This window comes from Plecotus auritus (genome assembly GCF_963455305.1).
Source record: "Plecotus auritus genome assembly, chromosome: 2".
Classification (NCBI taxonomy): Eukaryota; Metazoa; Chordata; class Mammalia; order Chiroptera; family Vespertilionidae; genus Plecotus; species Plecotus auritus.
This window is the reverse complement of record NC_137771.1, coordinates 140,639,538-140,653,654: the sequence shown is the minus strand read 5'-3', so window position 1 is coordinate 140,653,654 and position 14,117 is coordinate 140,639,538. Positions and strand designations below refer to the sequence as shown.

Sequence of the window (14,117 nt, the reverse complement as noted above, 5' to 3'; positions counted from 1 at the left end):
TGTGAAACAGGTCAGGGCACATGCCCTGGTTGAAGGCTTGATCCCCAGTGTGGGGTGTGCAGGAGGCAGCCAATCGATGATTCTCTCTCATCATTGATGTTTCTATCTCTCTCCCCCTTCCTCTCTGAAATCAATAAAAAATATATTATAAAAAAAAAGAAATCTGGGAGAGAATGGAATAATGGATAGAGCATTGGGTATGGCAAAGCTGAAAAGAGTGCAAGATAATTAAGTGGTAAAAAAAAAACAGGTAGAAATCAAAGGATTTTGATGGTTTAAGAGAATAAAGCACAAAAGATTGAGGGTTCTGTGAACGGGATATGTATGTCTTCAAGTGGTAGATGAGTCTTTGTGCTGGAAACTTGTACTTGGGAGTGAGTGTTGAGGTGGTAGCTGAAGTCCCAATATTAAGTGAGATTGACCACAAAGGGAGAATATGTAGAAGAAAACAGTTGAAGACAAACCCTGGGCAAACTTGGGGAGTCAGATGAAGAAAGGCTAACTGGCAAGTAGACACAGAAAAGGAAAAAGGCAGAAAAGATTTAAAAATTCAGGAAAAGAAATCAGAGAATTTTAAAAGGGGAGTTGTTTTTTAAATTTAAATATTTATTGCTGAGAGTATTACAAATGTAATACCCACTTCCACCAAGTTCCCACCATGCCCCAGGCCTTCACCACCCTATTGTTTGTGTTCATAGTTAATGCATATATGCATATGTTCTTTGGTTAACTTCTCCTCCCCCACCCCCTTCCCTCTAAGATTTGTCAGTCTGTTCCATTTTCCATGCCTTTGATTCTATTTTATTCATCAGTTTATTTTGTTCATTAAATTCCTTATTTATTTTGATTTTTATATTAAATTGTTGATAGCTATGTATTTATTGCCATTTTATTGTTCATGTTTTTTTCTTTTTCTCTTCTTCCTAAAGAATACCCTTCAACATTTCATGTAATACTGATTTAGTGTTGATGAACTCCTTTAGTTTTTTCTTGTCTGTGAAGCTCTATATCTCACCTTCAATTCTAAATGATAGCTTTGCTGGATAGAGTGGCTGTAGGTCCTGGCTATTTATCATTTTGAATATTTCTTTCCACTCCCTTCTGGCTTGCAAAGTTTCTGTTGAGAAATCAGCTGATAATCATATGGGTGATCTCTTATAGCAGGGCTCCTCAAACTACGGCCCGCGGGCCACATGCGGCCCGCCGAGGACATTTATCCGGTCCGCCGGGTGCCGCTGCCTGTCCTGCTTAGCAGCTGACTCGTCCTGGGCCCGCAGTGCGCATAGGAATTTGTTCATAGTTTTTTTTTTAAAACTATAGTCCGGCCCTCCAACGATCTGAGGGACAGTGAACTGGCCCCGTTTAAAAAGTTTGAGGACCCCTGCCTTATAGGTAACTAACTGCTCTTCTCTTGCTGCTTTTAAGATTCTCTCTTTGCTTCAACCTTTGGAATCTATATATATATAAAACCCTAATATGCAAATAGACTGAACAGTGGAACAACCAAACAACCAGTCACTATGATGTGCACTGACCACCAGGGGGCGCATGCGGATCATGGCAGGCGTCAGCAGCAAACAGCAGAGCACAGAACATGGCGGGTATCGGCCATGGTGGGATGGTGGAGCAGGTGAGTGAGGGCACCAGACCAAGGTGAGGGGCTGGTGGCTGTCACCAGGGTGAGCCTCTGGTGGTTACTGAAAATTCTTTGCTCCCGCACGCAGTGATCCCACACGGCGCTCACACCTGCTGCTGGGGCCAGCCCCGCTTGCACCCGCTGCCAGAGCCACTACTTGCACCTGCTGCTGGCACCCAGTGCCAGCCCTGATCGCTCAGCACCGTCAATGGGTGCAAGTAGCGGCGGCTGGCCCCAATCGCCCCTCAGGGATTCTCCACCTCCCCCTGCTCCTGAGAGGCGATCGGAGCCGGCAGCCACCTCTCGCACCCACTGCCAGCACTGACTCCGCTGGCAACTGCAGCCGGCGCCGGAGCCACTGCTGGCACCCCTTGCCAGTGCTCAGTGCTGGCCCCGATCGCCCCTGAGGGCTTCTCCACTTCCCCTTGCTCCTGAGGGGCAATCAGGGCAGCAGCCGCTGCTTGCACCACTGACGGCGCTGGCCCTGCTCACACCCACTGCTGGTGCTGGCCCCAATTGCTCCGCGCCATCAGCAGGTGCGAGCGGGGCTGGTGCCATCAGCGCGTGGGAGCGGCAGTGGAAGCGGAGCTGCCGGCAGACAGGAGACCGGGGTCACAGCGGGAGGGGCCGGGCAGGGGCACGAAGGATGGGCCGAGACCCGCCCCTGTGCACACCACAGCCTCGTGACCCACAGTTCCTTTTAAGGTGCACGAATTTGTTCCCTGGGGCCCTAGTTTTACTAGTAAACATATGTCTTGGTGTGGCCCTCTTTGGGTTCATCTTGTTTAGGACTCTGTTTCCTGGACTTATATGTCTACTTCTTTCACCAGGTAGGGGAAGTTTTCTGTCATTATTTCTTCAAATAGGTTTTCAATATCTTGCTCTCTCCCTTCTACTTCTGGTCCCCCTTGACGAATGTTGCTTGAAGTTGCCCCAGAGGCTCCTTACTTCATATTTTTTTATTCTTTTTTCTTTTCTGATTGGGTGTTTGTTTGTTTTTTGCTTCCTCATATACCAAATCACTGATTTGATTCTCAGCATCCTCTACTCTATTGTTGATTCCCTGTCAATTATTCTTCATTTCAGTTAGTGTTTCCTTCATTTCTGACTGGTCCTTTTTTATGGTTTTGATGTTCGCACTAATTTCCTTGAAATTCTCATTAAATCCCTTGAAGCTCTCATTAAGATCCTTGAGCATCATTTAAAACATTGTTTTGAATTCTATACTAATAGTTTGCTTCCTTCCATTTCACTTAGTTATTTTTTTGGAGATTTCTTCTATTCTTTCATTTGTTACCTGTTTCTTTGTCTCCACATTTTGGCTGCTTCCCTGGGTCTGTTTCTATGTATTAGGTAAAGCTGCTATGTCTCCTGGAATTAGCAGAGTGGCCTTGTGTAGTAGGGGGTCCAGTAGGGTTCAGTGGCTCAGCCTCCCAATCATCTGAACTGGGCACTCTAGGTGCTCCCCTGTGTGGGCTGTGTGCACAGTATTATTGTAGTTGAGCCTTGATTGCTGTTGGTGTCACTAGGAGGAACTGATCCCCAGGCCAACTGGCTGTGAGGACCAGCTGCAACTACAGTGCAAGAGCTGCTGTGCAGGAGACACCTCTATGGGGCAGGATTTGCTTCAGTGGGGCTTGGTGCTCACCAAGTCTGCCCCTTGAGTGTGTTTCACATGGATGTATGGAGCTGTAATCTGGTGTGGTCTGAAGCTGTCCTCTGGTGCATTGTATCTTGGGTCTCCATGAAGGTGCAAAGTTAGCCACTGCCTATGCCCTGCCTGGGGCCACCTATCGGGAGCTACAGAGTGATCTTCAGATGGCTGATAATTATGGTAGGCTTGGAAGTTCCTAGGAGAGGCCAAGCTGTGAAACAAGGCGGGCTGCTACTAGTTCTGGGTCGGGGGCCACTTATTGAGTGGTATGGGGTATGCTGATGCCAGCTGCTACTTGAGAGATTTTAGGAAAGTCTGAAGCTTGAGCCAGGATAGGCCATTCACATGGAAAAGCTGCTGCAAACAGCTTGGGTGGCGCTGCAAATTGGTTGGGTCAGGATGTCAGGGAATCACCAGAGTGGAGTGAACACTGTGAGCTAGGCTGATGGAAACTCATATACTAGTATAGTACCTGCCAGTCAGCTCTGTGAAGGGGGAGGACTCAGCATCAGAACAATGACTTCTGCCAGCACTATTGTCTGGGAAAAAGGCTCCAAGTTCTTGCCCTGGTGCCAGACAATCCAGTTCCTCCCAGTATGTCCCTGGGTCCCCCAAGTCGCTGCCCCAGTGCTGGAGCTCAGAGAGAGCAAGTCTGAGTAAGTCCATGCACCAACCCTTTAAGAGGAACTGCCTGGGACTCCAGCAGGCTCCCTGTCATTCAGCCACTCTCCCCACTGGTTTTTATAGCCTGAAGTTACAAGGATTTCTCTTCCCAGGACTGGTCTGAAGGCATCTGGTGTGGGATGGGACCCCTTGCTCCTATGGGAAAACGCTGCAACCTATATATCCATCCTAATTTTAAAAATGCCACATGTGGCTGTCGGACCAGCACATTCTACACCTCCACCCCTCCTACCGGTCTCAATGTGCTTTCTTCTTTACTTCTTCAGTTGTAGGATTTCCATTCAGCCAGATTTCAGGTTCTAAATTATGGCTGTTCTGTATTTTAGTTGTAATTTTGATGTGGTTGTGGGAGGCGGCACGGACTGGCATTTACCTACACTGCCATCTTGGTTCTCCTCAAAAAGAGATTGGTTTTATGTGTCAAATGATGCCAAGAGATTGAAAATAATTCATTGGATATAATAACCAGGCTGTATCAAATATAGTACAAACAACTAAAATGAAGGGTCTAGGCCAGGGGTGGGCAAACTTTTTGACTCGAGGGCCACAATGGGTTCTTAAACTGGACCGGAGGGCCGGAACAAAAGCATGGATGGAGTGTTTGTGTGAACTAATATAAATTCAAAGTAAAGGAGCGGAGGGGAGAGCAAGAGAACCGGATAGAACAGCCGGATCAGGCCCGCGGGCCGTAGTTTGCCCAAGGCTAGTCTAGGCCAAGCATGTAAAACTCAAAGGCTAACACAGGCCAAATAAACAAGTTTATGTGGGTTGCAAAAAAACAAAAGTTTCGATTTTCATAGAAACGTAGATTTTGATAGAGACATGCTGAATTCAAAGGGCTGAAATAAATGAGTAATCATTAACATAAAACAATAGAACATTTTAATAAAAATTAATATTTTTTCTTGAACATTAACTTACCAGACACTAAACAACTGCACAAATTAATGAGCATAACACAAATAAACCTATTTTTCTTGTTCTCAGAAAGGTAAATATTTTCTGTTGCGCACACCAAACAAGTCAGTACAAGACTAATGACTTGCCAATCAGCTGCTAAAATATTCGCTGCTAGTAATAGTGAAGAGAAATGGTGCGCCTGTGCATAAGGCATGTAAGGGAAATGAATGCAACACGATTATAGTAATCAGTTATTAGCAAATGTTGTAGTTCGTTATTAATAATTTTGTACAATAGGATATTGTAAAAATTAAGTTACAAAATTTTTATTAAAATATTAGGGCCCGGGGCATGAAATTCATGCATGGGTAGTTTCCCTAGCGGCTGCCGGCCAGGACCTCCCTTCATTCCGTGCCGCCCCCTGGTGGTCAGCGCACATCATAGCGAGCAATTGAACTCCCAAGGGGACACTTTGCATATTAGGCTTTTATATACATTGACTAGAGGCCTGATGCACGAAATTTGTGCAAGAGTAGGCCTTCACAGCCCCAACTGCCTTGGCCACCCTTGCAGGCCCGGCTTTGTCCAGAAGGTCGTCCGGACGGTTGTTCCGTTGTCTGGCCATTCATTGGATTTGCACATTATTCTTTTATCATTATAGGTTTCATACATACCATTATATTGGCTGGGCTGCAAAAATATTCATTGTGGGCCTCCAGTTTGACATGCTTGGTCTAGGCAGAAATCTTCTAGTGAAAGATGTTAAGGAATATATGAGAGGGGAGGGAGTTGAGAAAGTGTCTGTTAGCCATTGCCAACTGTTGAGTTTGGGGTGAAGGGAAGGAGGAAGGGTAGTTAGTGACTGCAGGGGAAGAGGGTTATTTAATATGGTAGACACAGAAAAATGCCCCCCTCAAAGATGTCCACATCCTAATCCCTGGAACTTGTGAATATGTTACCATACGTAGCAAAAGAATTTTGCCAAAATGATTAAGGATCTTGGAGGGGAAGTATATCTTTGAGTATCCAGGAAATCACAAGATTCCTTATAAGGGAAAGACAGAAGATCAAAGGAGAAGATGTTATGCTGTTGGCTTTGAAGATGGAGGAAGGAGCATGGGCAAAATACCAGACAGCCTCTTCCTTTGCTGGAAAAAGCAAAAAAAAAAAAAAAAAAAAAAAAATAGATTCTCTTCTAGACCCTCCAGAAGGTATGCAACTCTGCTGACCAACTGTAGGCTTCTGGAGTCAAAACTATGGGATAATAAATTTGTGCCTCTTGAAATCACTAAGTTAATATAATTTGTTACAGCAGCAAAAAGAAACATTTAGTTTGCTTTGTTTTTTTAGGTAAGGAAGCTTAGGGTCTTTATGACTTTAATTAAATTTAGTTTTAAATCCTAGCTCTAGAAATCATATCTAACTCTATATATACCCCTCAGAGACCCAGGCTTTCCCCCAGATAATCAGCAACTCCCAAGGCAGAAGACAGAAGCCTAGACCTGACAAATGGTCACATCATCTGGACCTCTGGCAGGCTAACCACAACATCTTGACCCAAGTTATGTTTCAGTTCCTGAGCACTAAGGTGGAACAAACACTGGCTATTTTCCCATGAGACCAGACAGAGAGACACTGGAAAAGACCACAGAGCTGTCCTCATGACCTGAAGAGATGATTCACTACCTTTATCCCACCTCCAACCAATCAACTCCCAGCTCAACCCAAACCCCTAATTCACCATGTCTTGAGATTTTGCCCTATATAATCAGTAACCTACACACCATAGAGAAGTTCCAGCTTTGGGGCATTCGCTTCCCATTCTCCTGGATGGTGTCATTCATCAATAAAACTAGAGTCCCGGTGCACGAAATTCGTGCACGGGGGAGGGGTGTGTGTCCCTCAGCCCAGCCTGCACTCTCTCCAATATGGGACCCCTCGATGAGTGTCTGACTGCCCGTTTAGGCCTGATCCCGGTAGGATCAGGCCTAAACGGGCAGTCGGACACCCCTCTCACAATCCAGAACTGCTGGCTCCCAACTGCTCACCTGCCTGCCTTCCTGATTGTCCCTAACTGCTTCTGCCTGCCAGCCTGATCACCCCCTAACCACTCCTCTGCCAGCCTGATTGATGCCTAACTGCTCCCCTGCCAGCCTGATTACCCCTAACTGCCCTCCCCTGCAGGTCTGATCACCCCTAAACGCCCTCCCCTACAGGGCTGGGTCCCCCACAACTGCCCTCCCCTTCTGGTCTGATCGCCCCCAACTGCCCTCCCTTGCAGGCCTGGTCCCTCCCAACTGCCCTCCCCTGCTGGCCATCTTGTGGTGGCCATTTGTGTTCACACGGGACAGGCATCTTTGACCACATGGGGGCAGCCATCTTGTGTGTTGGAGTGAGTCAATTTGCATATTACTGTTTTATTAGATAGGATATCCACTGCAATTCTCAGGGTCTAGTGTTTGGCTTTGCTAGGGCCGAGTGAACAAACTCTTCCTGTCCTATAACAACAGTAAGAGGAGCTTGAAGATGAAATAGAAGCGAAGCTCTGAGGGAAAAACAGATTTATTTAGTTGAATGATAAAAATGAATAATAAATTTTGGGATAAAAGTTTAGACTTATTCTTGCATCCCAGAAATCCTATCATTGATTTCTGGCCAAATGCTGAACAACTGAAGTTCACCAGGAAGTAGGAAGAAATTAAAGAGCACAGTCATAAGAATTAGCCTTGGAAAAGAAAATGGTCCCTTCCTCCACTAACATAGAAAATGATAAGTATAAAATGAAACGAGGAGGGTAATTTACTAATCAGCACTTGTCTCCTAGGATCATAGATATTATTTACTGTGTAAGTATTATGCACAAAGCATCAAGTACTTGGGTAAATTTTCTTTCTCAAAATGCTTCATCTGCATGACAGAAATTATCCACACTTGACACATAAAAAATTTCCAAAACCCCTAGGATTCAGACATGAGTCTGTTTGACTCAAAACACTATACTGAGAAATTGGGCAGACACCATGATACCAAGTGATCAAGGTTAACACCACCAGTAACAACACATATCAACATCACACACCCCTGGATGTAATGTATTGAGAAGGATACCTCACCTTTGTGGTATCCCTCTGCCCAACTAATGCAACAACACCTTTACCAAATCACAAAAAAACACCAAACACATTGAAGGGGGGTTCTACAAAACATTTAACAAATACTCTTCAAAGTCTCAAGGTTTTAAAAGACAAGGAAAGACTGAGGAACTACTACAGATTGAGGGAGACCAAAGAGACATGGCAAAGCAATATGGAATCCTGGAATAGATCTCTGACAGCAAAAAGGTCATTAGGTGTTAAAACTGGTAAACTCAGAATAAAGTCTGTAATTTAGTTAATAGCATTGTATCAAAGTTAATTTCTTAGCTTTGACCACTATATTGTGGTCTCAAAATAAAAATTTTTTTTTTTAAAAACCCACACTGCCTGGCTGTTGTGACTTAGCGGTTGAGCATCGTTTATTAACCAAGAGGTCACCAGTTTGATTCCCAGTCAAGGCAAATGTTCAGGCTGCAGGCTCAATCACCAGTATGGGGCATGCAAGAGGCAGCGATTGATGTTTCTCTGTCATCAATGTTTCTATCTCTCTCTAAAAATCAATAAAAATATATTTTAAAAAATAAAAATAAAAACCCAACACTATATTGCACTGCTTCTACAGGAGCACAGCACTTATATAACTACTAGAGGCCCAGTGCACGGATTCGTGTGCATTGAAAGGAAATTAATTAGAAGGTGGCTGGTGGGGCGGGACTGGGCCAGAAGGGCGCCTGCAGAGTGAGCGGGGTCCCTCCAGCAGGTGGGGTCCCTCGGCCTGGACTGCGGGGATCAGGCCGAAACCAGCAGTCCGAAATCCCCCAAGGGGTCCTGGAGTGCAAGGGGGCACTCTGCAAAGTTGCTGTCACTCTGCAGCTCCTGCATTGAGCATCTGACACCTGGTGGTCAGTGTGCATCATAGCTTCTGGTCGGACAGTTGAACGGTTGGACGGTCGCTTAGGCTTTTATATATATAGATGGGTCTAGCTATTAGTTTATTCAAAACTAATTTACAAAGACTGAAAGCCTAGTTCAGGTTCTGACTGGTGGTTAATAGCATGCCTATTGTCCCTGAATTGCCTGGCATCCTGGTCCTCACTCCTGACCTAGACTGGTGCCTTACCAATTGATCTCTGACTCCTACCTTGTCCTTAACACAGGTTCCGAATACTGTATCTAATCCCTGGTTATTGTAGTTGTCTACAATAATGTGCTCACTGGGAAAGCAGCTAAGTGAGGACGGTAAACCCAAAAAGTGCAGGATATATTAGGTAAGTCAGCAAAGTAATCTCAAAACATAATGTATTAATAAACATCATCTTCTCTTACATGCTCACATTTGTAAACATATCTCCCTAAAATATAAACATGAAGAGAAAACGCAATAAGGAGCAGCATAACAAAAAACCTTCAAAATACAAAACAGTAGCTCATAAAAGCAAAAATTTGATATATACTTTAAATCAGTTTGCTCACCATTCATTTATTCCAGTAACTGCAACTACTTGCCAACATTATTTACATTAGGATAATTATTGCTAAGGAGTGATCAAAATACATACAATATTTTGCAAATATTTACTTAGGCACTATTATGAACTAGGCATTGAACAATGATACTTAAAAGATGGGTGTAATCTAACTTGTTAATTCCTTTGACCGTTAACTCTATCCAACAATGAGAGGTATTTACCTATGCCTCTATATTATGCCACGTAGATCAGGGAGTTCCCATAGAATTACACTGTAAACCATATATGTAAGTTTAAATTTTCTAGTAACTGCATTTTAAAAGAAAATAAAAGGTGAAATCATTTTACTATTATATCTCATTTTATCCTCTACATGCAAAAGTTATTTCAACATGTAATCACACTGAAAAAAACGACATGATATTTACTTATTTTCTTTTTTGCATAATAAGTCTTCTAAATCCACTTTGTATTACATTATATATTTCATCATCTCAATTAGGACTAGCCACATTTCAAATGCACAACTGCCACATGCAGCCAAGTCCCTACTCTACTGGACAACACAGACCTAGATGCTACTTGGACAAAGATACATTCTCCTTTCTCTGAACTCTATCTTTTCTTTAAACAATTAACCCCAATGTTACACTATACCTGCTAAGAGAAGCAAACACAAAGAATGATGAATTAAACTGAAAACTCCTTTGGAGTGCAAGCTTTTTGGGTGTTTCAGTTAAAAGAAGACCTGGTATTGTGTCCTCTTCTAAAAACAAAATACATCTTTAAAAAGCAGAAATAGGAAAAAAAAAGAAGAGACCATTTATTATGAGTGATCCTCAAATCTTAGTAGAGATTCTGTTATCTGCACATAACATGATTGGACAAATCTACACACCCAAACAAATCTTTGACTCTATCAGTCAACCATATTACTTATATTTAAAACATTCAAATCCAGTTGAGTTAAGAGGAAATAATTTTAAAAGTTTTGTTTAGAGCACATTTCTTTTCCAAATGTAGACATATATTTTTTCCTTATAATATACAATAGCTTTTCAGACTTACTCTTTAAAGGATCACTCATCCTTACTGCAAATACTATGCTTGAAAAGTTAATTTAAAAACACACACACACAAAAAAAAATTTACTACAAATTACCCTTGGCCTAATTCCAAAGTAGAACTGTAAGAAGTCGTTATTATTTATAAAGAGTAACAAACTTAAGCTTTCTTTATAGGTTGAGCCCCTCAATTTTAAAAAACATCATTTTCACAGACTCCTTCCTAGTACAGTGCCTCTGGCCCATAACATTTTCTCAACAAATATTTGTTGAGAAGTGGATGAATGAATATCTAGTATCGGGCAATGAATATTAATATATCTAGCATACCCTACAGTTAAGAAAACACTTTCCATCAGTTATTCGCATTTAATACAACACTCCTGAGGCACAGATGTTATCACCCCTCATTAAATATATGAGGAAGGTGGGGCCAAAAAATTTTAATTTTAAAGTCATACACTGTAATAATTATGAATTAGTGGAGCAAGATTTCAAGCCCAAGTAAGTCACCAAACAAAACGTGTGTGTGTGTGTGTGTGTTGGAAAGGAGTGTGTGAATGTTATGAAAACGATAACCCATGCTTCTCTACCTAAAAAAGAAAATTCTCATTACAAAAACTTCAGAGGAGAAATACACACGTGTACAAAATCCACAACTTTTAAAGTATTTGAACCCATTTAAATTATAACAACAAGCGCTCTTGATGAAGCCTTAAATGCAACTAGACAAGAAGGTTGCATCCTTCTGTTCTTCCCTCCAGGGACAAATCAAACTGGGACGAAAGCATCCCCCGCGGCCTGGAACAGGCTCGCCCCGGCCCCGAGAGGGGAGGCGGCTCCCCTCCCAACTGCTCGGCGCGCAGCGGTCCCCGTCTCCCGGGAAGGCGCGGGCCAGCGGCTCCAGCCTACCTGACGGGCTCCTGCCGCCGCTTGAACCAGCTGCAGCAATTGGCCATCAGACTGAACATCCCAGGCCGCTCCTCTCTCCGCCTCCCATCCGAGCCAGGAGCGGGGATGGGCCCCTGGTGGCCCCGGGCCGAGTCCCGAACCGCCTTCACTACGAAAAGCCTCGGAGGAGAGAACGGGAGAGAGGTGAGGGCGACGGTCAGTCCGAGCAAAACAGCCGGTATAACCGCGCCGGCCCGCGAGCGGACAACAGCTGCGCCCCTCGCCAGGGATGGCGGAGGAAGAGGCACAGATTCACAGACCCGAGCAGGGTTAGCGGGCCGAGCGGAGAAAACCCCCGCGTCGACGTGCTGACGTCCCTCCCCGGCGTGCCAGGCCCTTCCAAGCACCGCCCATACACCCCTCCAATCATCGTTCGAGGGCCGGAGGTGGGGGCCTCTGAGTGGCTGGAGGGGCCGGCTCTCCTCCCCCCGCCCCGCCCTGTTTATGCCCGAGAGGTGGGAGGAAGAAGGGGGAGGGGTCTAGAAGAAGGAGGTGGAGTCCCGGGAAGATTATTCTCGTTACTAGGCAACGGGAGCGTCCAGCGATGTTCGGAGGAATCCCGGACAAATCTCAGGAGAGGTTTACCTGTACATCCATCCCAAAGTGTGTTACTGCCGAGGGTGCTGCAATTGGGACCGGAAAAACCCTCCTCTGTCTCCAATCACAGCTGAGATCCAAAGATCTCAGGTCTTGTGCGTGTTTTGTTTTGTTTTATGCACCAGGGATAGGGATCCATTGGGATTACAGCAGACTCTGACTGCACAACTATAGAAACAATACATTGGGGGAATTATTACAAAGACAAGGGGAAAAACTCATTTCCTAATTATATCAAGAGTTCAGATGAGAGTGACATGTTCATTTGTATAATGTTATTGCTGTTTGTTACATAAAATGTGAAATGGAATTGTATATTTATTGTGCGGGTGGTATGATTACTAAATAAATATGTTTATTGTATAAAATGTAAGAAAAAAACACTAAAAAAGGAATAAGATTTAGAAAATAAGATGTCACACTCACTACCCAAAGATGACAAGTGTTAACATTTTGATGTATGTTCTTTCCAGGTATTTTAGATACATAGATTGCTAGCTATTTGTTTTCTGCAAGATGGAGATCTACTGGCTCTTTTACAACCTGTTTGGTATTATTTAAAGAGACATGTGATATCTTTTTGTAATATTCTTGGAAAAAGAAATGACAAGTGCATTCCTATAGGGAAAAAATCATGCATAATATATAAGGGCCTGTGTATGCATTCAGTTTCTACTAATATATTTTCAAATCCTGGTAAAAGGAGAGAAGGCCCTGGGAAACCCAGTGTATCCAGGGGAAAATAGTGGTTTGGAACTACGATAGAGTTTTTAAATTATTCTCTGTCCTTTACTAATTTATGTAATCCTAATTCAAACTCATATATATTACTTACAGTTCACTATTTCTGAAACAAAGTACCCCAACTATAAAAGGAGAATAATAATACCTCCTTTGTAAGGTTGCTAAGATGATGAAATGAGAAATAAAGCTTAAATGCTATTTGTAACAAATGAGAGCAGATTTTGAAGTTGGTGTTTCCTGTCTCATAAACATTAATGGCACATATCCTCGTACCTTTTTCCAAACAGCTAGGATCTTATTCACCCCTAGTGACCCGGTGTTGCAGAAGACTGGAGAAAAACCAAGCAACGCTTAGAGAACTGGAGTCACACTTTATTATCATTACGCACGGACCCAGAGGAAAATGTCTTTCAAATTCTGGGCCAAGAAACATGGAGGAAGCTTCCCTATTTATACTTTTTCCAGCTCTTTGTCTCCCAAATAAAGGTTTTTCCGGTCCCAATTGCAAGTTCTTAAAGAGTCCTATGTTCTGGGGCTTTGAGACCTCAACCAAAGGCCTGTCCTGGTGCCAACACTGATAACTTCATCTGGGGAAGGTTTATGGCCTCTCTGGAATGGGAGTAGTCTTATTTTCCTTATTATTTAAGCAAGCAAGCGTTTATAGAAGCCAAAATAGTAGGGGTAAAATTTCAAACAGTAGTTTTTATATAAGATGGATGCTTCACTGGTACACGGATTCCTGCACATTGAAAGGAAATTAATTAGAAAGTGGCTGGCGGGGCAGGACTGGGCGAGATGGGCTGGGCACACCCTGGAGTGAACCTCCCGTGGCCCCTCCCCCACCACCGCACCTGGGGAGGTGCTGTGGCTCGAAGGGCATCTGCAGAGTGAGCAGGATCCCTCTGGCAGGTGGGGTCTCTCGGTCTGGCCTGCAGGGATCAGGCCATAACAGGCTCTCCAACACCCCCCGAGGGGTCACGGAGTGTGAGAGCTCCCTCCTCTCTGGTTCCAGGGTGCATCCCTGGAGAACCACCGCTTCCAAGACACGGCAGCTTGGCAGCTCCTGCATTGAGTATCTGCCCCCTGGTGGTCAGTGCATGTCATACCTACCAACCAGCTGGATGATGGGATGGTCACTTAGCCTTTTATATACAGTACTAGAGGCCTGGTGTATGAAATTCATGCACGGGGGGGGGGGGTGTCCCTCAGCCCAGCCTTCACCCTCTCCAATCTGGGACCCAACTGCTCACTTGCCTGCCTTCCTGATTGCCCCTAACCGCTTCTGCCTGCCAGCCTGATCACCCCCTCACCACTCCTCTGCCA

General features: G+C 44.2%; 1 protein-coding gene across 2 annotated transcripts in view; it reads right to left on the bottom strand.

The window, feature by feature from the left end:
- ARL13B (ARF like GTPase 13B) overlaps positions 1-11,775 on the bottom strand; it is a 94,769-nt gene extending 82,994 nt beyond the window's left edge. For both annotated transcript variants that reach the window (XR_013959989.1, XM_080657298.1), the window contains exon 1: positions 11,415-11,775. Coding sequence is in view for 1 of the 2 variants with exons in the window: in XM_080657298.1 (XP_080513424.1) it covers positions 11,415-11,473 (59 nt within the window). In the remaining variant the exon portion in view is untranslated. The remainder of the gene's footprint in view (positions 1-11,414) is intronic.
- Between the last annotated feature and the right edge of the window lie 2,342 nt (positions 11,776-14,117).